The sequence below is a fragment of the Tamandua tetradactyla genome, chromosome 11 (assembly GCF_023851605.1).
Source record: "Tamandua tetradactyla isolate mTamTet1 chromosome 11, mTamTet1.pri, whole genome shotgun sequence".
Lineage (NCBI taxonomy): Eukaryota > Metazoa > Chordata > Mammalia > Pilosa > Myrmecophagidae > Tamandua > Tamandua tetradactyla.
The window spans coordinates 19,928,699-19,956,122 of NC_135337.1; the positions used below are offsets into that span (position 1 = coordinate 19,928,699).

The 27,424-nt window shown below is 33.8% G+C and overlaps 1 protein-coding gene across 2 annotated transcripts in view; it reads left to right on the top strand.

The window, feature by feature from the left end:
• Positions 1–27,424, top strand: part of COL11A1 (collagen type XI alpha 1 chain) — a 215,067-nt gene that overhangs the window by 106,342 nt on the left and 81,301 nt on the right. For both annotated transcript variants that reach the window (XM_077120085.1, XM_077120086.1), the window contains exons 25-36: positions 4,239–4,292; positions 5,461–5,505; positions 6,819–6,872; positions 6,953–6,997; positions 11,713–11,766; positions 12,728–12,835; positions 16,499–16,552; positions 21,787–21,840; positions 21,971–22,015; positions 22,167–22,220; positions 22,330–22,374; positions 25,831–25,884. In XM_077120085.1, the coding sequence (XP_076976200.1) occupies positions 4,239–4,292; positions 5,461–5,505; positions 6,819–6,872; positions 6,953–6,997; positions 11,713–11,766; positions 12,728–12,835; positions 16,499–16,552; positions 21,787–21,840; positions 21,971–22,015; positions 22,167–22,220; positions 22,330–22,374; positions 25,831–25,884 (666 nt within the window). The remainder of the gene's footprint in view (positions 1–4,238; positions 4,293–5,460; positions 5,506–6,818; positions 6,873–6,952; positions 6,998–11,712; positions 11,767–12,727; positions 12,836–16,498; positions 16,553–21,786; positions 21,841–21,970; positions 22,016–22,166; positions 22,221–22,329; positions 22,375–25,830; positions 25,885–27,424) is intronic.

Consider the following 27,424-nt stretch of genomic DNA (forward strand, 5'->3'; position numbering starts at 1 on the left):
GTTCCAAGCATTGGGCTGATGGCCATATTCTTGCTTAACCAGCTTGAGGGCAGACTTCTAGGCCCCACCCTTCTCAAGCATGGTATGGCAGCCAAACTCTCCACAATATCTGAGGCACAGGCTCAACTGATTCAGAAGAGTTGGATGGTGAGCAGACTCTCCTCAGCACCCCAGGAATGTGTTCCATGCTCTCTGAAGCCTGGGTGGCAGCACTCTTCTTGAACGGTGGAGAGACCAAGCTCTCCTCAGCCCCCCAGGCATTGGAGACTCCTGGGCCGGTAACCCTTTTCCTGAACAGCATGGTGGAAGGCCCACACTCTGGGATAAACTCATCTTCTCCACAAAATGGGTGGGTCTACTCTCCTGGCCTGAGGTATCTTTACTCCAGACCTCAGCTACTATGATTCGGCCTTTGAAGTCATTTTTCCTTTAGTGTGTCTGTTTTCTGTCCCTTTTAGTCCATGCTGGCAGTGATTCCATTCATACAGATCTTGCAACAAACTCATCAGTTTCACATGCAGCACACAGGAGTCCCAACCATCAGACAACAGGACTTTGCCCACAAATCCTTCCTGGATAACAACTACATTTCCAGTCCTTACAGTGAAATGGCTGACTGGTTCCATGTTCAGTTAAATTCTCACATACTTTCCAGAAACTCTGAATTTTCCAAACCATCAATTTCTGGTTTCTTCGTACCCAAGAGTTCAGTTCTCAGTATATGCCGTTCCTCTCACATTTTACTATGAGCTGCAAGGAGAAGCGAGGCTGCACTTTCCACATTTAATTTGGAAATCTCTTCAGCTAAATATCCAAGGTCATCTCTTTAAAATTTTCCCCTTCCGTCTGACTTTAGGACTCATTTTTGCCTACTTTGCCACTTTGAAAGAAGGGTTGCTTTTCTTCTGATTTGCAATGACATATTCGTCAGTCTGTTTAAGGCCTCATTGGAAGTATATTTAGCATCCACATTTCTACCAACTGTTTCCTCAAAGCAACCTAGGTCTATTCTATCAAGATTCTCACGGTTCTTCCAGTATCTTCCCCTTATCTGTTTATAAAGCTGTTCCAGTATTTTTGGTATTGCAAATCACAGCACCCCATTTCTTTGGCTTTTTTTTTTTTTTTTTTTGGTTTGCTAAAGCTGATGAAAAGCAATATATCAGAAATGAAATGTCTTTTTACAATGGGGGTTTATTATCTTACAAGTTTGCAATTCTAAGACCATGGAAATGTCCAAATTAAGGCATCAACAGGGTAATGCCTTCTCTGAAGACTGGCTAACAGTGAGCTGGGGCTCTTTTGTCACAAAGCAAGGCATATGGTGATGTCCACTGTTCCTTCTCTCCTGTGTTTCATTGCTTCCAGCTTCTAGCTTCAGTAGCTTCCTCTTAGCTTCTCTGGAGCTTTTCTGTAAACTTCTCTTATTTTTATCTCTTAACATCCATATGTGTTTTATCCTCTTACAATGGACCCCAGTAAAAGGATTAAGACCCAGTTTGAATGACGTGGGTCCCATCTCAATTGGAATAACTGATTCAAAAACTCCTGTCCGCCATAGCCTTCACCTACAGGAATGGATCAAAGGAACATGGCCTTTTCTGGGGTGTACAATAACTTCACACTTCCAAATATGAAAAATTTATGATTAATATTTAAAGAAGATGCCAAACTGTTTTCCAAAATGGTTACACTATTTTTCTTTCCCATCAACATTGATGAGGGTTCCAGGTTTTCTACATCCACATCAATACTTGTTATTGTCTATCTTTTTTATTATGGTCACTTTTGTTGGTGTGAAGTAGTATTTTATGGTGGTTTAATTTACATTAATGTACAAAATATTTTATTTTTATGTAAATAAAATATGCTGGTGATACTGAGCAGATTTTCATGTGCTTATTATATTTATTATACATCTCATTGACACATGTGCCTATTAAATTTTCTACCATGATTTTATCATATGTACACTTTATTCCCGAGATGAATTTCCTTTGCTAAGCCAAAGATCACTCACATATTAATTGCCTTACAGAAAACAAATTGTATTACAGTACTCCATTAACTTATTATGAAATAGTAATACACAAAAGAAATATTACTTAAAGGGAAGGATTTTGGTGATGTGGTTATAGAACTGGGTCTAGGTTGCAATTCTGCCCTGTACTGATAGTGGGTAATTTATCCAAACCCCCTGCTGACTATCCTTCATAAAATTGCTTGAGTCTTAAATAGGTAATGTGTATAAATTTCTTAACAGAATGCATATAAACAGTGAATAAATTTTAAGCATTTTATTACAATCTGTACAATGTCACATTCATATATTCAACAGCAAGACACGTTTTGCACCCATAGAGATTCCATTCTAAAAGAAAAAGATTGATTTTTCACTTGATTTTAAAAATCATCTTATAGTACAAGAGCAATATTTCTCTTCTCTCTTCAAATGTATAGCAGCCAAAAAAATTTACCTAGTGGGCCCCACAAAGTCATTGCCACAGAAATATCACATCTTTGGATGATAATAATTAATACAGTAGTTCTGTATTTTGTTTTGAAGAAATAAGGCCATTGTCTTGAATGTAAAAGATAATTTAAATGACAGGTAAATACTGAATTAAAAACCTTGTATTTTATAATAGTTATTAAATAATGTTAAATTACTTGTTTGAACTGGGTGTACAGGTTGTTCAGTGGTAGAAACCTCGCCTTTCATGCGAGAGACCCAGATTCAATTTCTGGATCATACACTCACTCTCCACCCAAAAATTACTTGATTGAATATGACTTTGCATAGTAGTGAAAGAGATTAAAGCTTTTAACGTCTGTAAATGAGGTACAATGAATCTGAATTATAAGCTCTAAACGGCTCAATTTAAAAATTGTCTTGATTTTTTTTTTGTTCCATAGTGATTTAAGTGAGGTTTTCCTGTAAAAACTGTAATATCTCGTCAACATGAACGCAGTGTTTAGTTTAGAAATTATCTGAGGAAAAAAGCAAAGTATGTCCAACATTTGGCTTACTGATATATCTTGTTCTTTCAAATGTTTCCAAATCTGGCTAATGACCTTATCAATAAACAATAATGGCTATTTGTCTGGGGTCTTGAAAAAGTTAATTATTTTTAGCAGAAAGCCTTCTTTTCTCCCAAGAAAGGGTCCACTCTTTGCAATAGTCGTTTTTAACATGTTCTAAATTTAGTAAAATTCAAGTTAAATGAGATTATAAACCTTCAGTAGTTATACAGCGATTATAGCAATATGTTGAATGTTTTTTTTGTTATTACTTATTAGATGCACATTAAGTTGTGTCCATTTTACATCAGAATATTAGATGTAATTTTCATCATGCATAGGAATCATTTTCACACTATGACTTATATTTCGTAAATACCGTTAATTCCTAGAGTTTCAGCAATGTTCCTAAGTATTTATTTTTGGCTCTAACTATTGAAGAAAAGGTCCAATGTTTGTTTTTACTTCTTCAGTTATCTAAATCATTTTACTACTGACCCACAAGATTCTCCTTTTTCTCTCTCTAAGATCTATTTTATTATTATATGCACAATTCAGTTTGTTAATTATAAAAAGACATATGGGCGGGCCGCGGTGGCTCAGCGGGCAAGAGTGCTTGCCTGCCATGCCGGAGGACCTCGGTTCGATTCCCGGCCCCAGCCCATGTAAAAAACAAACAAACAAACAAAATATAATAAAACAAGAAAATGTTTAAAGATGTTTCCCTTTCTTCCTCCCTTCCTTCCTTCCATCCTTCCTTCCTTCTCTCTGTCTTTCCTTCCCTTCCTCCCTCTCTCTTTAAAAAAAAAAAAAAAAAAAAGACATATGCAGGGTGGTGCATCTGTGGCTCAGTGGCAGAATTCTCTCCTGCCATGCCAGGGACCCAGGTTCGATTCCCAGAGCCTGCCCATGCCAAAAAAAGCAAAGAAAAGACAAGACATATGGGACTACTAAGATATTTAGACCTTAGACCTTCAGGACTATTAAGCAGGTCAAAAATACTTGCATTTTTTGCCATCTGTTAAATTTGTTTTTCCTTTATCTTTATTTATGGCTTCCTCCATATAATGTGTTAAAATGATTTAAACATTTATTACTTGTTGATAAAAGCCATTGTCTCAAGTTGGGTTTTATCTGCAGAAAATTCATATATGCAGAGTCAGAGGTCTTCATTATTGTCCTATTTAAAAAATATTCCTCTTTCTGCATTTTATTAGGGACCCCAAGGAAAACCAGGGCTAGCCGGGCTTCCTGGTGCTGATGGACCTCCAGTAAGTAATATATATTTGGTCATTAAAATTTCCATAAATGGTGTCTTTAAAAATTTATTTTATATGTGTTTTAGAAATGTCACTAATAAAAACAAATTTAGCCAATAATAAAACCTTGATCTCTGTAAAACACCGTTTCATTATCTTGTCACCTCCGTATTGCAGAAACATTTAATGAGCTCACAGTGGACTTTGGATAAACCCATTCTGGCACTTCAGGCCAGAACCTCATATTTTCCTACTTCTTCATGAACCATCTACTCCAGGCAAACAAGTCTTCTCACTTTCTCTCAGCATGCTCTAAACTTTCCATCCTGTAGCTGTTCTTTTGCAATAGGTTTATTTTTCTTTTTCACAGAAAGCACTTCTCCATCTTACCTCCTTTTCAGGTTCTATATGATTGTTAAGTTTCCTCACCATTTATAGACCTTCTCACACGTCTCCGGTGAAAATGCCTCTGCTTTCAGGATTTCCTCCTTCTCTGGACGTGTGGCACTGTTTGTCATTTCCCCTTAAGAAGTAATACATAATCAATGGAAATTGTGTATTTCTGTAGTTGCTTTTTAAACTTCAGTTATTTATGTTTTTTTTTTAACTTCAAATTACTTTCTTAGACATTTAAAGGCCAGTGTAAGAGATTTCCCATCTTGCCTTTGTTTTTATTGAGTGTAAATGTGATGTATCAGTGTGTTTTTATTTACTGAATCTCAATAATTTTATTTGTAACACTATTAGTATTTATAATCTTGTTGCATTTTTAGAAACCTCATGCACATGCCCCAGAGAGCCTTTGGAAGGTGCATGTACAATCATTCAATCAATATGCAAAAGTGAAATCAAATTCAAATACCATCAACTGAGACCCTGTTTGAGGCTGGGATTGAATTGTTCATGAACAATAATATGTATTATTTGCCTTTCCAAGCTCTCTCAGTTACATGTTTGATAAAAACTATATCCATCAAATAGAAGTTTATTATATTTCCTTCCAAAAGCTACAGCTTCGAGTGTTATTTAAAGCCATATACATTGAGACAAAAATGTTCAATCTTTTTTGGAACATAATGAGTAAGATCTCAATTGTTTGAAAGAGAAATGAAGAGAATTTCATAGTGTTATAAAGTACCATTACAATTACATCTAATCAATATATTTTTGCTAAATATAGGGTCACCCTGGAAAAGAAGGCCAGTCTGGAGATAAAGGTGCTCTGGTATGTTACAAAATAACCGTTAAAATATCCTGTTAGCTTATCTCCCAAGAGAAATATTGGTCGTCACTATAATATACACATTCTCCTAAGTATACATTTAAAGATTTGAGTATTTGAAAATGAATAATAGAAAATAGCTTATCACTACCTGTAAATATTTACTTTCCAAAGAATTTTTGCTAACATTTAAGTCTAAAAGTTTTCCCTTTAGTTACTTTTTGTTTACAGTATAAAAAACAGGTATATTTTAGGTGTTCAACTTTTTTTTTTTTACATGGGCAGGCACCGGGAATCGAACCCGGGTCCTCTGGCATGGCAGGCGAGCGTTCTTGCCTGCTGAGCTACCATGGCCCGCCCAGGTGTTCAACTTTTAATTATATATTAGCAGGCTTATCATTTAGAAGAATTTCTTTCTTGTTTTTCTTTGTTGTTGTTGTATTGTTTTAATATTTTCTTGGTCAGGGCAAGACCACATTTTGCATATGTACTATATGTGGAGTAAGTAACCATAAATGACAATAATCAAATTGTACAAGAATTGCTGAATACCAGTTGAATGTTTGTTACCTTAATTTTATCTTTCCTGATTGCTTTCTGATAAACTTTAAGTAGGAGGAGCATATATTTTAAGTGCTACGATTATCAAAATATCAAAATAAAAGTTTATTCAATGTTCCTACTATTTTGGATTGCGGTAGCAAGGGTAAGATCGTTTATGTTTAGAATTGTCAATTTTGTATTCTTATTAAAATTCTCAACATCACTAGAGATTGAAAATTATGTTTTATATATTTATGCGTTTGGGTGCACTGGTGAAATGAAGCCATGTGTGGGACATATGTAATTTGATTGTGTTCTTGATGATCTGACTGCTATGAATTTATGTGTTTACTGTGAGGAATTGTTGATTCACCTGTTAATCTGTAGTTGCCTATTGTAGACATTAAACACATCAGATTTTTTCAGGTTTGGAAAACTAGTTATTGATTAACTAAAGGTTTACATTATTTTATGTATTTATTACATTAATATCATTGGCCCATTTAGGGATCTTATTTTTATCATGAATATGTATTGATGGAAGCTTGAAGTGCTGGTTACATGATACGTTCACTATATATGACTCTAAACAAATGACAAACTACCCAAGAAATCTTTACCAAATATTAATGGTAAATATAAATAGTTTATATGTCTAAAAAGATTGATAGAAAAATACCATACTTTTGTCAATTATTTGGTGAGATGAAAGCACATGAGTGAGTAGCACTTTCAGTGTATTATATAGTTAAATGCCAGTGGGTCTTTTTCAGGGTCCTCCGGGTCCGCAGGGTCCTATTGGCTACCCTGGTCCCCGAGGAGTAAAGGTAAATCTTACTTTTTCTCTCATTATCTAATTTCTGTGTCCGATATTATTGTGATATAATCCTTCTAATTTCTCCCACAGGGAGCTGATGGGGTCAGAGGTCTCAAGGGCTCTAAAGGTGAAAAGGTAAATGACAAAGAACCTTCTAGATTATTTTAATTTGCTGTATAATTATATAACAAAAAATTAATTTATTAACAGATATTTCATTTTTTAAACATGCATTGAGTGATTACTACATCTAGACCATTCTAGTCTACTTTTGTGCCCTGTTTCCTGGAAACTTTTTAATAATAATAATGATGTGTCCTATATACTGGGGTGAAGGTTGAATTACATAGCAGAGAAGTAAAGTTGTAAACAGAGTTAAGTCTTGTATCCTTTTTTTTCTTCCATCTGTTTAAGTTCCATAAATCATGGGGTTTGCCTCATGAATGGATTTGCTGCAGGTATTGGATACTATCCAGTTATCTCCATACCAAAGGAATATTTATTCCCTTTATTCTGTACTGAAATCCCCCCAAATCATAGGCTGAAATGCTGTGCAAAACATGAAACTTAGAAGTGTCCTACATCAAGTGGGAGAAGTCTTCCTGTGTGTTAGTGCATGCAAAGCAAAAGGGTTACTAAGTAGAAGATAAAGATAAGGTGTATGTAGGTGAATGAATGTCTCATAGTAGGTGTGGATAGCATATCTTTTATAGGGTAAATTATACTTTAATTGGTTTTGAATGAAGAATGGAAAATTCACATTTCTTCATAAGATATATTAAGCATCAATATAGAGCCCCCACAGTGTTCACAGATTATGGTGAAATGCAAAGAAAGTGGGATTATTCAAACTCAGTATCACATTAATTCTTACTACAAAATTATATTAAAAAATAAATTAAAAACCACATAGGTTATAGTATAAAATTCAGGTAGATTCGGTGAGATATATCATGAATATTAACTTTATTAATTTCAAGGGCAACTGTTAATTCTCATGGTCATAATGTTACCCAAAAGACCCTGTGTGGATTTGGTATCAGGGAGGAATGAATAACAAGAGGGGATGGGTTAATATATCTATTATAATTTATTTTTCTCTGAAAAGTAAGCTACTAAGGCAGTAAGATATGCAGATGTATTGCCATGCAGTCTGGAAATCAGTATGGAAAATCAGGCGTGCAGTTTGAATTAACTCAGATACTTTGATGATAATCCCTATTCATCTTGATCATGACAATTAAACTTCAAGGTATGGTGTACATTGGCCAGCTGACCATTGAGCACAGTGGTGGTTAAAGTAGCATTGAACTTGTAATCATTTGTAGGTTGACTATGCTAAAAAGCATTAGTTTAGTTTGGAATTATTCTTTTTAAGGTGTTTAAGTCTCAATTAATTTTTTTTCTCTGGCATTAGTGCCTATGAAGGATTTATGAATTTTTAATATCTGTTATTTATTTTATTTTCCTGAATATGTACTATACTCTACCATTGATCTTATAAGTTCTAATGAAGGAAGTTGAAGCTTGTTTTTCTTTTGCATGTAAGTTGTTACCTAAAGAAAAATGGCAAGTTACTCTCCTAAGGAAGATTAAAATTCTCCATTTTTCAGACTTAGTTGTATTCCTTAAACCTTAAGCCACAAAACCCAAACATCATAGACAAATTTCCCATTTACTTATCTTCTTTCTTTTTAATTTTTAAATATTTTTTAAACATAACAAACAAACACAGACATTCTTTCCATATGGTCATTCCATTCTTGGTATGATCAAGAATAATAACTTGCAATATCATTACATTGTTGTATATTCATCACCATGATCATTTCCTAGAACATCTGCATCAATTCAGAAAAAGAAATAAAAAGAAAAAAACTCATACACACCATACCCCCCATCCCTCCCTCTCACTGACTGCTCATATTCCCATCCACCCAATATATTTTAGCCTTTGTTTCCCCTATTTTTTCTATACCCCTTACCACTCCCTTTCATTGATCACCAGCATTTCAGTCTACTAAATTTATTTGTAATTCATTTGTTTCCCCCAATTATTTATTTCTTTTTAATCCAAATTTTTTACTCATCTGTCCATGCCAGAGATAAAGGAACATCAGACACTAGGTTTTCACAATCACACAGTCACATCACGAAAGCTATATCATTATACAATCATCTCCAAGAAACATGGCTACTGGAACACAGTTCTACATTTTCAGGCACTTCCTTCCAGCCTCTCCAATATGCTTTAACTAAAAGGGTGATATCTTTATAATGCATAAGAATAACCTCCAGTCTATCCTCTCAACTCTGTTTGAAATCTCTCAGCCATCGACACTTTATTTTGTCTCATTTATCTCTTCCCCCTTTTGGTTGAGAAGGTTTTCTCTATCCCTTGATGCTGAGTCCCAGCTCATTCTGGGATTTCTGTCCCACATTGCCAGGAAAGTTTACACCCCTGGGAGTCACGTCCTGTGTAGAGAGGGAGAAGGTAGTGAGTTTGCTTGTCATGTTGACTGAGAGAGAGGCCACATCTAAGCAACAAAAGAGGTTCTCTGGGGGTGACTCTTAGGCCTAATTTTAAGTAGGCTTAGCCTATCCTTTGCAGGGATAAGTTTTATATGAACAAACTCCAAGATTGAGGGGTCGGCCTATTGATTTGGTTGTCCCCACTGCATGTGAGAATATCAGGAACTCTCCACATGGGGAAATTGAATTTTCCCCCTTTTTCGCCATTCCCCCAAGGGGACTTTGCAAATACTTTTTAATTCAGTGTTCAAATCACTCTGCAATTTATCAGGGCATCACTCTGGACGAACCTACCAAATCTCATGCCCTACTCAAGGTTCCATGTACTTATGGTGTTCATTTAAACTGTCCACATAAATTAGATTAGGAAATGCACTAGTCAAAATATAAATTTTGTACCCATTTACATATCTTCTAAACCTGTTTCTTTTAAAAAAAAATGGATTCAGACCAGATAATTAGGTCTGGAAAAATTTTGTTTATTGAAAGCATATACCTAATACATTTACAAGACATCTTTTTCTTTACTTATGAATGCATTGGAAACAAAAACATAAATAGCATCCTATCCACAGAGTTCTCTCTAAAAAACAAACAGAAAAAAATCTCTGCTAGAAATAGTCCTAAAACTTTATCGATTTTTAGATAGAGTGCGATATTCTTTAAACTAAACTTGGTGACTGTGTGATTACCTTTCTCTCTAGGGAGATGGTGGTAAAGACAATAGTCAAAAAGAAGTTAAGTGTCATTTTCAGCTTTTAAGCCTCTCCCATTACCCAGTTGCACTCAGTACAAAGAAAACCCCAGTCATATAAGACCAGTTTATGCCCATTCCTTTGAAAACATAATGCTTTTCCTTGAAGAAAAAAGCTTCTAAGGTTGTCAAATCTCTTAGAGATAGGCAAAATGTCAGTTGGCTCTGCTTTTCCAGGTTTTGTTCTCATACTTCCACAATTACTTGGTATTATCCAGCCTTGAACATACCTTGTCAAACTCACACTGAAGCATGGACAGTTCCCAGATGTTCACTTATTTAAGTTCTATTGCGTATCATCGTTATTGAGGGTCAGAAATGTACCAGGCACTGGAGAACCAGAGTTTAATTAGAAATCATCCTTGCCTACTACCATTGAGTAGGAAGAAACTGTAATTGACTAAGGGCAGCCAAGCATGTTGCTGCAGTAATGAATGTAACATGGTTAATTTTAGAAGAAGAATACTGGGTTAGGGGAAACTTCAAAGCAAAATCATGAGCTGAATCTTGAAAGAAGTATGGCCAGGTGGACAAAGAAAAGAAAGTTTTAAGTATGGGTGGGAGGTACTGTCCAAGAGTTATTTATCGAAAAACAAGTAGTTCTGCTTTGTTAGAACTCAATCCCAGGGTCTTGGGTGGTAGGGTGGAGGAGACATTAATAGCGAAAGATAAGGCTGCTGCAGATATTTAAAAAGGCAAGTTGTTTATGGAGTTTGTGTGTGTGTGTGTGTGCGCGCACGTGCGTGCATGCGCATTATGGACCTTATATTCCATCATTAGCAATTTGGAACCATTAAGGTATTTTAAAGTGAAAACTGATATGATCAATTTTGTATTTCAGAGAGGTCATTATAGCAGCAGGGAGCGGAATTAAATGTGCCCATCTTTCTTAGCTCTGTTCTCAGACACAAACTGAAATGTATTTTCCACTAACTCTGAAACCTGTATCCATACTCCAACTACCAACTAAAATAACACCTCTATCAACCTTTTCTCTCTTTTACTACCAGCCCCATACACATCAAGCAAAACAATCATCACCATCAACACCGCCATCATTATCATGATCATGATCAATTATTGACATCCTCTTCATCTTTTTCTTTTCGAACACACGTTCTATTTCATCTGTACCAAACTTACTGAAAATGTTCTGCCTTAATTTTTCCTAGTAAAACAGACCCCTCAAAATGCACCATGGTACTCTGAGCAGCTGTTGCTCAATTAATGCTACTGAATACATGGATGATTAATCCTTAGAGACTTCATTTTTTCTTAAAAATAAGAACCAGTAGGGTTCTTTTTGAAGCCAACTTCTTAAAAGTACACATCTCGATAGGAAGGGTAGGAAATATTTCATTAGCCATTAATTGTGTAAAAATGGGATGATGCTGCAGATAAGGGTATGTGGAGGTAGGGTTAAGACTGACATAAGGGGGTTTCACACCTAGAATTTACATTTCTCATGATAATTTTCTCTTTCAGTAATCATAATGTATACAGCTATACTTTTGATTTATCCGTGTGATTGACTAAATGCCTGATCTATTATATATATTTTTAGGGTGAAGACGGTTTTCCAGGATTCAAAGGTGACATGGGTCTTAAAGGTGACAGAGTAAGTAAGAAGAAAATCTGCACGAGGAATATAGGCAGCATAGAATAAATAAAATATCTGTACTATTTGAACTATTGTTCACCTAGATTTTTATGTGAAGATTGTTTTTTGAGATTATATATTATCAATTTTCTTCTAAATGCTAAAGTAAATTTTCCTATGCTCCATAACATAGATATACAAACACACACACATAACTGGGAACTATCACCTATGGGCACAGTTTTAGAAAATGACTCACTTAAAAGAAGGAATTTGATAGGTTTGCTTTAAATTTTGTCTATATATAGTGAGCTGTGCTAGCTGGATACTTTATGCCTGCAACTTTCCTGAATTTTAGTTATGTGGAGGTCTTGAGTTTGTGAGTAGAATAATAGTATTTTTCCTTTCTGGTAAAGGGTGTCTAGAAAAGAAACAAAAATATGAGTAAAATAAATACTTTATTAGAAAGAATTATTTTATAACTAGTAGAGTAAATATCTAATAAAGCAGACTAAAGAATACGTTTATTTACCTAAAGTGTATGTAAGGCTTATGCCCATGATGGGGGCAATAATTTACATATTCCAGAACCTAATACTTTCACGCTGAAAACCTAATCTAAAATGAAGGCTTTTTTTTTAATTGTCTTGCAATCAAAGAGTGGTTTCCAATTTTGCTCCGTGATCTTGAGTCTGACTCTTTCATCTCTCTTTCTGTAACACGGATGTAGTATAAGGAATTTCATGTAATGTAACGTAGATGTCTGACTTCCGTAGGTTTTTAAAGTGTCAGACTGCATTCTATGGTTATGTCGGAATGGAATAATCAATGAATTCAATCACTTTTAAGCCTCTTTGTCATACAATATGAGGGAACACACCGAGAGTTGAAGAAGATGACTTTTGGAGAGACTGTTCTCTGCCGCTCAATCTTCAGATGTGTTTTAAGTTATGAGAAGGTCGTTTCTCTGATTTTTCAGGGAGAAGTTGGTCAAGTGGGCCCAAGAGGAGAAGATGGTCCTGAGGGTCCCAAAGGTCGGGCAGGTCCTACTGGAGACCCTGGCCCTTCTGGACAAGCCGGAGAGAAGGTTAGTACCAAACAATAAGTTCACGGTTCCTCCTGCAAGTCAAGCTTCCTTGTCATTTAAACATATTTTTCATCACCCACGTCAGCAGTCTAGAAAAGTCTGTCAAGTTTCACGCATATTCATATACTGTTTATAGGGGTAATCAAGAAAGGTATGGGTTTATCCTTTTCCTCCTTTTCTTGTTTTCTAGCCCCCTCTGCTGTCCTTGACCATTGCAGGATCAGCTTCCACATTAGGACTCAAGAATTTGAGAGTGATTAAATAAGGATGAAAGGATCAATAAAAAATGGCCTATTTATTGTTTAGGAATGAGAATCATAGTTTTCCCCTGAAACCAAAATATGCATTTGGTGTTCCCACCTAACCATATATTTTCACAAGGAAATGTTTTAAAAACTGACCCCACCTCCATGAGATTTTAATGAGTCTGGGGTTATCCCAGGCATTGGCACGTTTTAAAATTTCTCTAGATAATTCTTAAAATCATTGGATGGAGAGCCATTGTGCTGCACGTATTATTTCAAAAAATATTATGCAACCAGGACGTTTAAATTTAAATTCAATAAGCTATGTTAAAATTATGCTTTAATGGAGATGGCATGGTAAACTTTTTATAATATACTTTGAAATTAAATTAAAAAAAAAAACTAGAAGTTCTCATGGCAAATGTTATCCCATTGAGTACAAAAAAATAAAATATAAGTAATTATTTCTTAGTGGAATAATCTGGATGATCTCCTTCATTTTTGTGTGCATGTCTGTTCTCCAAATTTTCTACAATGGTCATGCTATTATTTTATGAAGGGAAAATAGTTCCATGCCTTAGTGCCTTACCACCTTGTCCCATAGGAAAATATATAGGGAGATTGTCAGTAAATAAGTAAAATAAACAAATTCCTCATCTTTTGAGTCATCTGATATGGCAGTTCTTCTAGAGTTTCACAAGCCCAGTTCCATGTGTGAGTTGGCAGCCAGTGTTGTGGTGTCGAGGTGGTAGAATGAAAAGATTGGGAGAAATCCTTAAATGACCTGACCCATGCACGCTGGCACTTAAAAGTGCTCAGTGGACAGGAGGTTACTGCCACTCTTGGACTTTCCTCCTTTCTTAGCCCCATTCTATTCCGATTAGATCCTCTCACAAACTATTCTGAGGCATCAGATATCTAAAGCTAATTCACAATTCTTCATCTTTAGCATTTCATTAATTTTTCTCCCTTTATTGAAGTTGCATATCACCACATTGAAAATATAAACAGATTTTTCTGCTGGATTTATTTTTAAATGCCTCTAAAATGAATAAGAGTGTACATTCTAATGTAGTAGTTAACACAAAGAGCTTTGTGGCCATAATTTGGGAATTTCATTAACCTTGAAATGAATGGCACAAAATAAGATATGATCACTTAATGTGTTCAAAGGTACATCATTATAAATAAACTTCTTAGGGCTTTTTTGCATATTTTCCATGTAAAGACTGCTTACCTATGCAGAGTTGATATTGAATCAGACAGCTCTTTGGTTCAGTGTATAATAACAAGGTCATAGACTATGTATGTTTTTAATTTTTCTTGCCTTGTTTCATCCATTAATTTTTTTTTCATTAAGTACTGATCATCTTTCATGGTTGCATAGAATAATTTGGATTGATTTTGGTTTTATTCTTATTTTGTTTAAATATGCATTGGGAATAATGATACTACATGCTTGCTAAAGTTTAAGACTTTACAAAACAGTATTTATTTTTTAACAATATTTTATCTATGAAGTATGCTTTTGTAAGTATCTTATGAAGGGAAACGAGGCAAAGTAAAATCCCATAAGCATATTTTATTCAATTCATTCATTTAGTAATTTAACTCTCCATCTACCTGAATTTTATTACTTATGTTTTATTCAGAAAGAAATTTCAGGGGACCAGTTTTGCTAGCATAGTATTTTAAGCTTCTTAGTATTTAGTGCACATCTTTGAAATCCATTATAACTTGCATTTTGTTTTAACACTTTCAGATTAAGAGTTGACACAACCTCATTGCATTTGAACCAAATGGTTGCATTTTCAAGTACAAATCTTCAGAAATTAATACTCCACAAAAATCATCATTATTTAGCTATTGCTTTCAACATTTAGTGTATTCATTATTAGCCAAGGTTTAACCCGATATTTGAATCAAAGAAGTTTTGTACAAAATTTAGTTCAAAATTTCTTAACATAGTTATTTATACTTTACTTATCTTATGAGGAAAAGTTAAATAATCAAGATCACTTACTTTATATTTACACAGTGATACAAAATGACTTTATCAAAAACTTACTTTTTGGGACTAATATCTAATTGTGATTCCAACTGCATGAACTACCTTGAAATAGTATTTAAATGTTAAAAAATCATAGGTGTTTCCTATAGTCATGATTTAGATTTTTTTCACACTTTGAACTTCATTTTAATAGAATCACACGTTTGTGTTTGGCTTCTTTTGTTCAACATTATGTTTTTTTCTACATTCATGTGTGGTTTTGCATATAGCCATAATTCACTGCTTTCATTCCTGTGTAGAATTCATAATATCAGTCTACTACATTGTCTTTTCCTGATAGACATTTAGTTGTTTCTGGTTTTGAGCTGTTATGACCGATGCTGCTATGAACATTTCTTTTTATATGTGACCTGGTATCTAGCGGCAGACATTTCTGCAGGTACATACCTAGGGGCAGAGCTGCTAGACACATTCAGTCATTGGAAGAAAGTAGCAGAGGCAGAGATGCAGTTTTGGTACACTTGGTAGACTTTTTTTTTTTAGATTATTTTAACTACTTGGGGTAGACAGGAGTTAGGGTGGAGTCCTTGCCAAGAGAGAAACTTTGTTAAAACTCTTGCTCTGGACTTGGACCCTGAAGATTTTGTTGCTCTTCTCTGAGCCACTTTCCTTGGGGATGTTGATGATGCAGGAGGTAATGAGAGGCAGAGCTGTGCTTTGTTAGTTTCTTGGGGCAGGGCCCAACAAGGGTGGAAATCAGATGAGACTTGGGACTGGGACCTAAGGCAGGTCAGCCCTATCGCACATCAGCTGGCTGGCCCAGAGAACCTCACACCTTCATCTCATGCGCAGCAGCTGGTAGTAGGAATAAACATAGTCTCTGGAGAGAGATAACTTCATTTTAGTTCTTGAAATAGTTCTTTCCTGATCTTGACAGGTAATGCCCTCCTATCCTGTTGTTCACTGATGTTTTGAGGAAGCTACTTTGTGGTTTTTGTCTTCAATCAGAAGTTTGGTATGAATCATCTGTCACGGCACATGCCCTCATCCAGTATGAGAATGTATAGCTGGGCTTCTTCATGATTTAGATTTACAAGGGACTCTTTAGCTCAAGATTCTACATTCCCAAAGAAGGCACTATCACTTTCACCACAGAGGATAAGTTAACCAACACGACAGCATTTGTAGAAGTTAATAGTAGTCGAAAACAACCTTTTATTTCCTATTCAAATGAAGAAGTATGATGAAAGTAATGTATAATAAAAACCTGTAAATATTCCTTTAAAGAGTGCAAATATATGGTTCTAACATCTAAAAAAAATGATTTAAATCATTGTCATTTCTAATACAACTTGGAATAGTTATTATTATCTTTACTATTCTTATTATTACTATTTTTAATTTTAGGGAAAACTTGGTGTTCCAGGATTACCGGGATATCCAGGAAGACAAGGTCCAAAGGTAAAATAATTAGCTTGATTTTATTGTTTATCAACATTTTGTAAAATCACTCAAAATTATTGACAAATGGTGTCATAGTTTGAGCACACAGAGACTACATAAGAAAAAATCATGAGGAATATGGGTGCCTGAAGTGTAGGATGTTCAGAGAGCCTGGGTGAGTAGGGATTTCAGTATTTTAGAAGATAGGATCATAAAAGAAGGTCATAGTCAGTGAAATAAGGACCTTTCCAGAGAGGATCATTCATATATATAAAATTTCTAAGGTAGATGACAAATGCTAGATACTAGCTTTATGATTTCATTCTAATATCCCAAGTGTTTGGATTAATACTCCATATGTATTTTCAAAAAGAATTATTTTGTCCACCCTATTTACTGACCCTCGTTCTCACCTTAATTGTTTCCTGTCGGTTATAGCCAATTACCGCCAACATTGGTAGCTTCTAACAGCAGAACTTTATTTTCTAAGAGTTCTAGAAGCCAGAAGTCTGAAACCAAGTTGTGGGCAGGACTTCCCTTCCATCTAAAGACTGTAAGGGAGAATCCTTCCTTGCTTCCTTCAGCTTTTAGTGGCTCCAGGCATGACTTGGTGTTTGACTGCCTAACTTTCAGTCTCTGTCTCCATCTTCATGTGAACTTCTCTCTGTGTGCCTGGGTCTTCTCTTCTGTCTCTTATAAGGACACATGTTTTTGAATTTAGGACCCACCTGCATAATCCAGAGAAATCTTCTCAAAATCCTTAATTTAATTACATCTGCAAAGACCCTTTTTCCAAACAAGGTAGCACTCACAGGTTCTAGGGAACTGGATATAAACATATCTTTGGGGGGGCCCTCTTCAACCCATGACACTCCCCAGATCTATTTTTTGACTGTTTGAAACATGCGTATTTTAAGCACAGAAATAGATAGCTTTAAAACTGCGTATTTACCTCAGTGTACTATTTCTCTTTAAGACAACCATAAAATTTTGTTAAGGCTATAGTTAATGTACTGACAAGTTATACTAAAGTGGTTAAATTAATTAATATATAAATGTTGATTATTAGTATTAGGGTAGTTATAACATTCTTTTAATTATATGTACATAAAATTATCTATCATGTACCTAGCTGTCTATCCATGTTTGATCCTGCCAGCTATCACAGATATAGTAAAGACTAATCCTGGTTATATTATGGCCAAACATATATTTATTAGTAAATTTCTAGCTCTTCAGGGGACACAAAAATGTCCTCCCTTTTGACAAATGCAAACTGTCAGCAGTGCACTTGTATGCACTTATTTTAATTGAATGACATGACTTTAGGCTCGCCATGTAGTTTTGTCTTATAATTTTTCATTGACTTTCTAGGAAATACTTATTTTCTTGTAGTAGAAGGTAAATACAACACTTTGAGCCCTTCCAAAATAAGAATCATGCCCTCTGTGATTTAAAAATAATACATGTATCATTTAAAAGTTTCTGGCTACATTCAGAATACTGTTGAGGAATTTTTAAATTTTATCTCGAAGATAATGCACTGTCTCCCAGATAGTTTCCTATCAAATAAATGTACATTGAGTGAAAGAAAACACCAAAAAAACATTAACTGCATGGCCCAGAAACTTTAGCTACCCTTAGATTATTCCATGAATCATTGATCTATTTACTAATTTGAATTGCATTTGTGATGTTTTGTTTTGATTTAAAAACTTAGAAACCTGTCATGATATTACATGAATGTGCCCAATTTTTTATTTGAGCTTTTTTGACATTTCTTTTCCTCTATTTTTCTTTACTACATTTTCTGATCAGTATTCATTGAATTCTGTTTATTAATAAAAAGCAACAGATTGGCTAAAGAAAAATGCTGCTTCTTAGTGGGTTCAAACAATTCTTCCTACCCTTTAATCTAAGTTTATGAAATATTGGTCTTTATTTTTCATATTGCTTTTCTTTATACTTCTTGTTATGATAGGAAATTTCACTTTCTCGGTTCTAATCATGTGCATATCAAAGACGAAAGAAAATTTCACATTTTGTCTATATGAAAACCAATGTATTTTGAATAGTTTTAAATCTTTGCTTGATTAGAAGTGAAATCTGGCTATTAACCTCTTCCTAACACTAGGACTAGTGCTAACCTAGGATGTAATTATACAATATAATCTATCCAATATCTCAGTAGTAATTTAACCCACAAAGGGCACCTGAGAGCAGTACCGCCTTATGAACCATATAGCTATTTAAAATTTGCCTGTTTAAAATAAGGATACATTAATAGTTAAAACAGAATTTGAAATCATTTTAAAAGTATCGCATTTATTGACAACCAATTTCACAGAAACCTTTGACTTTTTAGGCTTTTTGTTTATTTTTTTTCCCTTATAAGAGCAGGTAATGCCTTTCCATAGGAATTGTATATTTTGGTGGTGATTACTAATGCAGAAAAAGCAAAATACTATGCCATATATTACAAACTGTTTAATGGGTATATTGGGCAGTTTTGTCTTTTTCCTCTCAATTTTTTAGAGCAGGAAGTATGTAATAAAATAAGTTTATTAAACATAGAATTGATGCATAACAGCAATTTGTTTAATGGAGTCTTTGTAAATGTGATTAGTTATCTATGGTTCACAGGACAGAAATGAATATTTGTTCTCAAGTAAAATTTAATAAAAGTAAATTATTTCCATGTTGCATTATATTCACTTGTCTAATTCCTAGAATAATATCATAATAATAATTCTATCACCTATAACTGCATCTCATTTTCTGTAGAAAAATAGTAGAGTATTGAAAGCCCCTAGAAAAAAAGTGGTTTGCAGAGTTTATTTTTGAAATATTTAATGACTAATAAGCATCCTAAGAATTGTCCTCATGTTGACCACACACTTTGCTTTATCACCCTGAATCAGAATATGTAAGGGTAAGAGACCATAAAAAGAAGTTGTTTGGTGTATGCATTGGGTTATTATTATGACCATCAGCTGACATAAGATTTCATATACAATTTTCTTGCCCTATATCAACCAGACTGCTAGGTATATAATGTTGAAACCTCTCCAATAAAGGATAGGGTTATTGTAGTTTCCTAGACTGTCAAGAAATTACCATAGAGTGGGCTAGGTTAAATAATGGGGATTTATTAGCTCATGGTTTTGAGGTTAGGGAAAAAAGCATCACCAAGGCAATGGTTTATTCTCCAAGACTGGCATTTTGGGGCTGGTTGTCAGTGACTATTTATCCCTGGCTCCTCTGTCACTCGACCGTGCACACTGCAGCCTCTCCTGGCCTCTCAGTTCTCTTCTGAGTTCCATTGCATTTCGGCTTCTTGCATCCTATGCTCTCTGAATTTGATTCTTCTTATAAAGGATTCCAGTAATAGGAATCAGACCTGTGAGGCGAGTCATGCCTTAACTGATATAACCTTATCAAAAGAACCTCTTACAATGGATTAAGTTTAAAAGAACTTGTTTTTCTGGGGTATATATAGCTCCAGACCTTCACAAGGGCCCACTAGTTACCACCTGCATGTAGTTAATAGACTGAGCCTGCTATTTGAATTAAGACTTCCCCGGGCTTTTCAAACACCGCAATGCATATTATCTGTTGAGGAAAGTGGGTGTTAAAATATGGATTCTTGGATCCCATGGCCAGTAAGCCTGTTTTAGTGGGTCCAAAATCGGTGGAACCTGACAATTCATATTTTTAGCCTTCACTACAGTGATTGTGATAAGAGAAACAGTTTATCACTTGGACAAACATTACCTTAAAAGTGGTTTGCTGCAGTTAAATGATAGAAAACTGTCAAGGAATCTATTCAAGTCAAAGAAAACTTTATGTCCCCCTTAATCTAGGGGAATTGTGTGAAGTTTTATGTATACTGTTCTCTGCTAAGTATTTTGAATATTACTGGATTTTATCCATATAGTGATCTGGATAGGAAAAGTGAGTATTTGGGAGTGTTGAGCTTTTTTCTCCCCTGGAATGTCATAGTTTTTAAGTTGAGGAACAAGACTTTAAACCCTAATATGCTCTCTATCATGATATAATGATAAAGCAAAGCAATCAGTCATAATCAAATGATTCTCTAATTAACTGAAAATCTGGTCATATGAAAAGGTGAAATGGGAGAAATTGGTTATTGGGGATTATATTATATTCCATATGTAAAATGTGTCCTTTTGTGAAGTAAATGGAATAATACTTGTGCTAATAATAATAATAAATAATAAACAATTATTTATTGTTATTTATTAACATTTTAATCTTACCTTCCTTTATCACAGTCCTCTATAAATTTCAGAGTACCTGTGAGATGTGTATTATTATCCTCATTTTGAAGAAGAAAAAATTATGCTCAAAGAGGAGAGGAACATATCCAACTGGACATAGTTTCTGCAGGACAAACCTACTTCTTTAATTTATATCTTTGGAATTCCAAAAAACAAGATTTTGTTTCTGAACTGCCTGACTTAGACACTTAGTTAGTTCAAACCATATTCAAATACCAAAAAGAAAAATGGCTGAGGAAGATTTGTGGTCTATATGATTTGATCCAGTTTTAAAGGGCTAAAAATATTCAAGCAAAAAGAATTTTTCTAATGAAGTAGGTAAAATGCTGCTTACTTTTTATTAGCCTTCAAATAGTGTCATTTTGTAAATGATAATAATTGAAATAATAATACATGTTGCTTTTGGAAAAGACATGAGGTAAATATTTTAATAGATATATGAAATTTTGTCAAAACTATTTGTACTTCAATATCCAAATATCATCTGAAGAAGTGATAAGTATACAAATACAATAATTTTAATTCAGTAAAAACATTTTATAACATCCCTTTATAGATATTTGATTCTCCATGCCTGTGAAAACTAGGGTTTTTCTTAGAGTGGAAGCAAGGATGCAGAATAAGTTAAAATATATTTCACATAAAATATCTTTTAATTGCTATTTTCTAATAGAAAAGAGTGCAGTGTTTGTTTAATTATATGAATTTTCAAGTTAAAAACTAAAATATGTTTTATCAGTTCAAGCTTTCAATGCTTTCAGGATTTCAAATATCACGGTAAGTTCATTTTCAAATACATTAACTGAGGTTGTCTGGTAACTTAAAAAACATACTTTTGCTTAAATATTAACCAGATGGGTCAGAATCCCTGTGTTTTAAAAGAATTGTAGCCTATTTCTCTAAAACTTAATTGTCATATTAATTTATTAATTTTTTTTATTATTATTGTAGGGTTCCACAGGATTTCCTGGTTTTCCAGGTGCCAATGGAGAGAAAGGTGCAAGGGTATGATATAAGTATCTTGTTCTGATCTACTAATATAAATGCTATTGTGTGAGCATCCATCTCTCAGCACCAGACCCATCACTTGCTGCCATATGCTTCATAGTGAAATTGTTTGAACTTTCTTTGACAGGGTATAGCTGGCAAACCAGGCCCTCGGGGTCAGCGTGGTCCAACAGTGAGTGCCTTCATTTAAAGTAATGATTTGTATTTTTTGTTTTGGATTTAGTAATTCAAGATCTTTTATTTTTTCAAAAAGTAAAATTCTCTTCAGTGCCTATGGATTTGTCTGGCCCTAGAACAGCCTCATCTTTTGCTCTCATACACAGGGTCCCCGCGGTTCAAGAGGCGCAAGAGGCCCCACTGGGAAACCTGGTGCAAAGGTATTGTTGGCATGTGGTCCACTCTGAGCTTTGCTGTAAGCTCCTTCTCCCGGAGAAAGGATACCACGAGAAGGAATCAAATCTGATTTTTCTGTTTTGTTGCTGCCAGGGCACTTCTGGAGGTGATGGACCCCCTGGCCCTCCAGGTGAAAGAGTACGTATGAAACAGTCATATAATGCAAAACAAAAAAATGGATGTATATAGCAAGGGCTTAAATGTATGGGAAGGATGCATATGTCTGTTCATACATGGAAACAGTCACCCACAAAAATCTAGTCAGAGAAAAACCAAATCCTTATTCTTTAATTTATTCATCTGAAGAAAAAGCTTCATTAGTTATGTTACTAATTTTATCATAGAAATGAGAGATATAGTGTGGATATATTTAGGATTGGCCTAAAATATCACTCAAACGCAAGCCAGATTTTTTTTTATTTTCATCTGCATAAAACACCTGTGCCCTCTCATCTACTCATTTTGCTTTCCAGATTGATAATTCATTTTGTGCATAGAGCAGGCAGCAGCATTATGCTTGTAAATGTAAACTAGCCATTAAGCCACAATCGATATAAATTCAAATCAAGATAAAGCATCTATTCCAGTAAATAGAAAAACTATTTAGTAAATTGATTTTCAATTGATATAAAATAAAGCTAAGTACAGATGAGCGTGCATGCCCTTTGTTTGGTTGATTTGGCAAAATACAGTCTTTTTGGAACCATATTTTTTTAAAAGTTGTCTTCTTGCATGGACTTTAAATAGGTAAAATCTTATTATTATCAAAGAAAATATAGTCTAAAATTTTTCCATAATAATTTTAATTATTATGTAGTTATATTAAGATACCTTTGTGTATTATGTTACAGCATTTATATTAGGTGTTTCAAACAGAAAAAACATTTTATGTAAAAGCTAACTGTGAGGATGAGCATATATATTTTTGGGTGAGCGAGGAACACCAGTGAGTAAAACTTAAGTCCTATTTGTGACAAAAATATCTGTGATAAGACTCAAAATAAATATTCATTTGGAATTGCTTTAAGGCTTTGGTTTATGTTTATTTAGCTTAAAATTTTCCATTACATGTTTCTCACTGTTGATTATCTAATCCCAAGTTAAACCTGTCATGTACATTTTGAGTTCATAAGTAATTATAATTTAAAATATTTTATTGTCAAATTAATTTTAATAGCTAAAATCAATTAAAATGGAAGAATCATAAAACTGAGTAGATCCGTTTCACAAATTATAAGGCAACTAGGGATTTTGTTTTTAAAGCACAAAATATATACTCCCTTTATATATTTCAATTATTCATTTCAAAGTTCATGATCTTTACAAGTGAATACATTTCTGATATTGCATTTTGTTTTGGAACAATGAGTGTGATCTAAGAGCAGATTACTTGTAATTGTAAATACTCATTGAGAATGAGAAAAGCATGTTTTGAAGATCAAAGTAAAGGGGTCTGTTTGTTTTTAGTAAACAGAAAATCCATTTTAAATAAACATTTATCCATATTTTCAACTTCCACATGGGAAGACTGTATTACGTATGTTCTGTATAGTTGATGAAACATTTCCCCCCAATATGTTCTGCTGTTCTGCCAAAAATTTTTAAGGATTGTGAACTTTTGAATTTATGTGTTAGGTACACAGTTGAAAAATGATAGAAGTAATAACACAAATACCTTGTCTTCAAAAATATATGATTTAGGAATTCTAAGGAGAGAATTCTGTGGTACCACTTGACTAGAAATGGAAATACTTTTTTTTGCCTTTGCATATTTCAATGGAATAAATATATATATTATTAGGATATATATTAGGATAAGTTAAATGCAATCCTTCAAACTCATGATTTGCAGATCACGAATGCCTGATATTAAAGAGTTAACACACCTTTTAGTTGGATCGAGGGTTACCAGATTTAGCAAAACAAAACAGAAAAACATGCTAACAAAACCTAGGATACTCAGTTAAATTCAAATTATGGAGAAACAATGAATAATTTTTAGCATAAATATATCCCTTGTAATATTTTGGACATATTAAAATTATTCATTATATAACTGAAGTTCAGATTTAACTGGGCATCTGGTATCTTATCTGGTAAGCCTAATTGGGTTCCTTACATCATCTTTACATTGAGTCTTCATGTATTTTCTTCTTCACCTAGAAGCTATTTTAATTACTGTAAAGAAAATATATCAAAAAATTTCTGTGGAACCTTATAAAGAAAGACTTGCTTCTTGAATTTTTTTCCTCTCTTGTTGTGGTTTTCATTTTTTTCTCTTTCTTAAAAAGGTTCACATTCAAAATTAAAATTTAAAATACATTTTTCACTATTTGAAAAAGAAGAAAATATAGGAAGCAAGGGAATAAAGTTTTGCAAAGTTAGGAAACAGAATTTGCTGCCATAACTTAAAGGCATATCATTTTTAATTATTTAAATTGATTTTTTGTTTATAGTTTGCTGAAGTTACCCTAGCTCTCTAAGAATCATAGTTTCAGAGTTAAATCAAATAGTGCAATTTCCTAAAAGTAACCCAGTGCTTTTGATGAATGCATAATGTCTGTTTTTTTACTATGTATCTATCTTTGAAGTTTCTTTTTAGTTTTAAGATATGATGCTGGTGAGTGTGATAACTAGTACTGGTTCCTGAACTAGCATTGGCTAAAGCATGGTAATTAATTTCCTTGGAAAGTCTAAATTAATAAATTGGAATTATGAAATTTTGTTAAGAGTTCAAATTCAGTAAACTTTGTTTTTATTTTAAAATATGTTAATCCTACCATATGTATTACTTAAGAGACTTTATGTAATTTATCTTCCATTTTATATTTATTCCTCTTAAAATCTAATTATCACGTTCTTGGTACTTCTTGGTACAGTTCCACCACTAACACAGCCATTTTAACAGAATCTACTTAGTACATTTAAAGGATATGTAAATCTGAGTTGAATAATATAGTTAATTAAGAATCGTCTGGAATGATATTATAAATGTGTGTTTGGACTGAACGTTAAGGAGAATAATTAGAAATAAGGTTCTTTTCATCTTCTCTACAAAAGAAGTTTGCACATGAATAAAATATGATATTGATAGTTTAAACTAAATTTATTTAAAAGTACAGTGATTAATTAAAATCCTCTTCTTTGGTCTTTTTGAGTCAGGTACATATCTTCCTTTAGTTCTGTATAACTAAAGCCAAAAATATTTATGGGGTCAATTTTAAGACTCTTCTTTTTGGGGTTATGGAACTGAAATATCCTCCTATCGATGCTGAATGCTAAATTAGAGAAGCCAGTGAACTTCTTGATAAATATATGGTCAATTCACTTTTCACACAAATTCTAAGTATTTGTAATGTTCTTGAATTTAGAGTATTGACTTGTGTGCAGTTTTGAGAAGTGACTATCATGAAAACGCATCCATTTTGCTTTCAAATTAGCACCATTTATCTTACTGGTTTGCCATAATTCTGACACTGTGGTCCAAAATCTGTATACAACATTGTGTTTTGTCTGTAGAAATAGACTGCAGCCTAGGAGGATGTATTTTGTAAGGCATATTCTTAAAGTTGCCCCACTGCTTTCTATTTCTAGGGACCCCAGGGACCTCAGGGTCCAGTTGGATTCCCTGGACCAAAGGGTCCTCCGGTAAGTGTCAGAGTTTCTCTATCTCTCTCTTCACGTCCACAATCTCTTCAAATTTTCAGAGTCATGCTTTTACTTATCTACAAATAAGCATTTACAAATGCTTTTCCATTTGAGTGATAAGAATAACTAATTTCCATTGAAGCATTCTCATCCTGAATATTTTATCTGTATGCAAGCTATTATAAAACTTCAGGCTGAATCTTTTAATCTGATTTTGAACTGATGCTTTTTTTCAAAACCACAAAAATGGGTACCTTGAATGAGGAAGATATTTGAGACTTTTTATGTAAGCTAATATTTCAAAAATTTTGCAGCCCGATTTCCCAGTTTCAGGTAATTAGAATTAACAATATGGTTCAACAAAAGTCTTGATGAAGGAACAGTACAGAATATGTTAATAAAAGTTACCTCCAATTTTATTATATTTTTAAGCCTTTCAAATAATTTTTAAGTAAGTTTATTCATTTTTTATTTTTAACAACTCTTATTTTGCTGTTCATTTTCAAATGTGACTTCAGGTCACATATTAAAAAATGAATTCTTGTGAATAAATTGTGTTTCTTTGTGTAGTTGAATATTGGCACAGTTAAATATTGAGGCAATCACCTACCTTATTCAATAATTTTTATTGTATTTAAAGTATTATTTACACTAAAAAGTTTTGCAGTATTATTGTTTAAAATCAAGAATGGATCATTATCTACATTACAGTGTTATAAATAAATCAATACAAATAGCTAGTCTTAAGTATCAAATAATACTTGTCCTACTTGCATACGATTTTCCAACTATAACAATGTCTATATGTATAAAGTTTCATAGAAAAGTGAAAATAATTTCAGTAACTATTGTGCACTGAAGAACTTTTTTCATAAGCATTTTCGTAAGTATTTTGAGGTTAGGTGCCTAGATCATTGTATAGCAACAGAAAATTCAGTGACACCTCAACGTTATCATGCCATGTATATTTGTAAATATTAAGAATTGTTTCCCTCATGTAATGCAGTTTTATTGTCAAAGAAAGCTATATGATCCATTTTTCCTCAGGCTTTTCAGTCCATTCCCTTAAGTATTCCACAAATTCTGAAGTGCTGCTGTGCATGCATTTTTTCTCTTAGAGATATTAGAACTGTAACAAATGTGTACACTTGAGAAGCATACTGTCTAGTTGGAAAGACATGACAATGTTAGGCACCATTGCTTTCACTGTAAACAACATGATTTTTATACTCTAGTTTTCTGACGAGTGAAACGCTCCAGCATGAAATAAAAACACCTGTCATTTCTCAGGCATGCTGTTTTATGAAGTTTAAGAAATCCCTTCATCTCTTTGATAAAGAAGGAAGAAATGGATGGAGGGATAGAGCCAAGCACTTTCCACAAACTAATTGGTTCACCTTTATTGAACCCAAGGATAGAAAGATACATGCATATAAAATTTCCACACACACACATATACTTTTAGGGATTTTGTACTTGGGATATTTACATTTAGATCCTGTTACTCTTGCTAACATCAGCATATGTCAGAAGAATATAG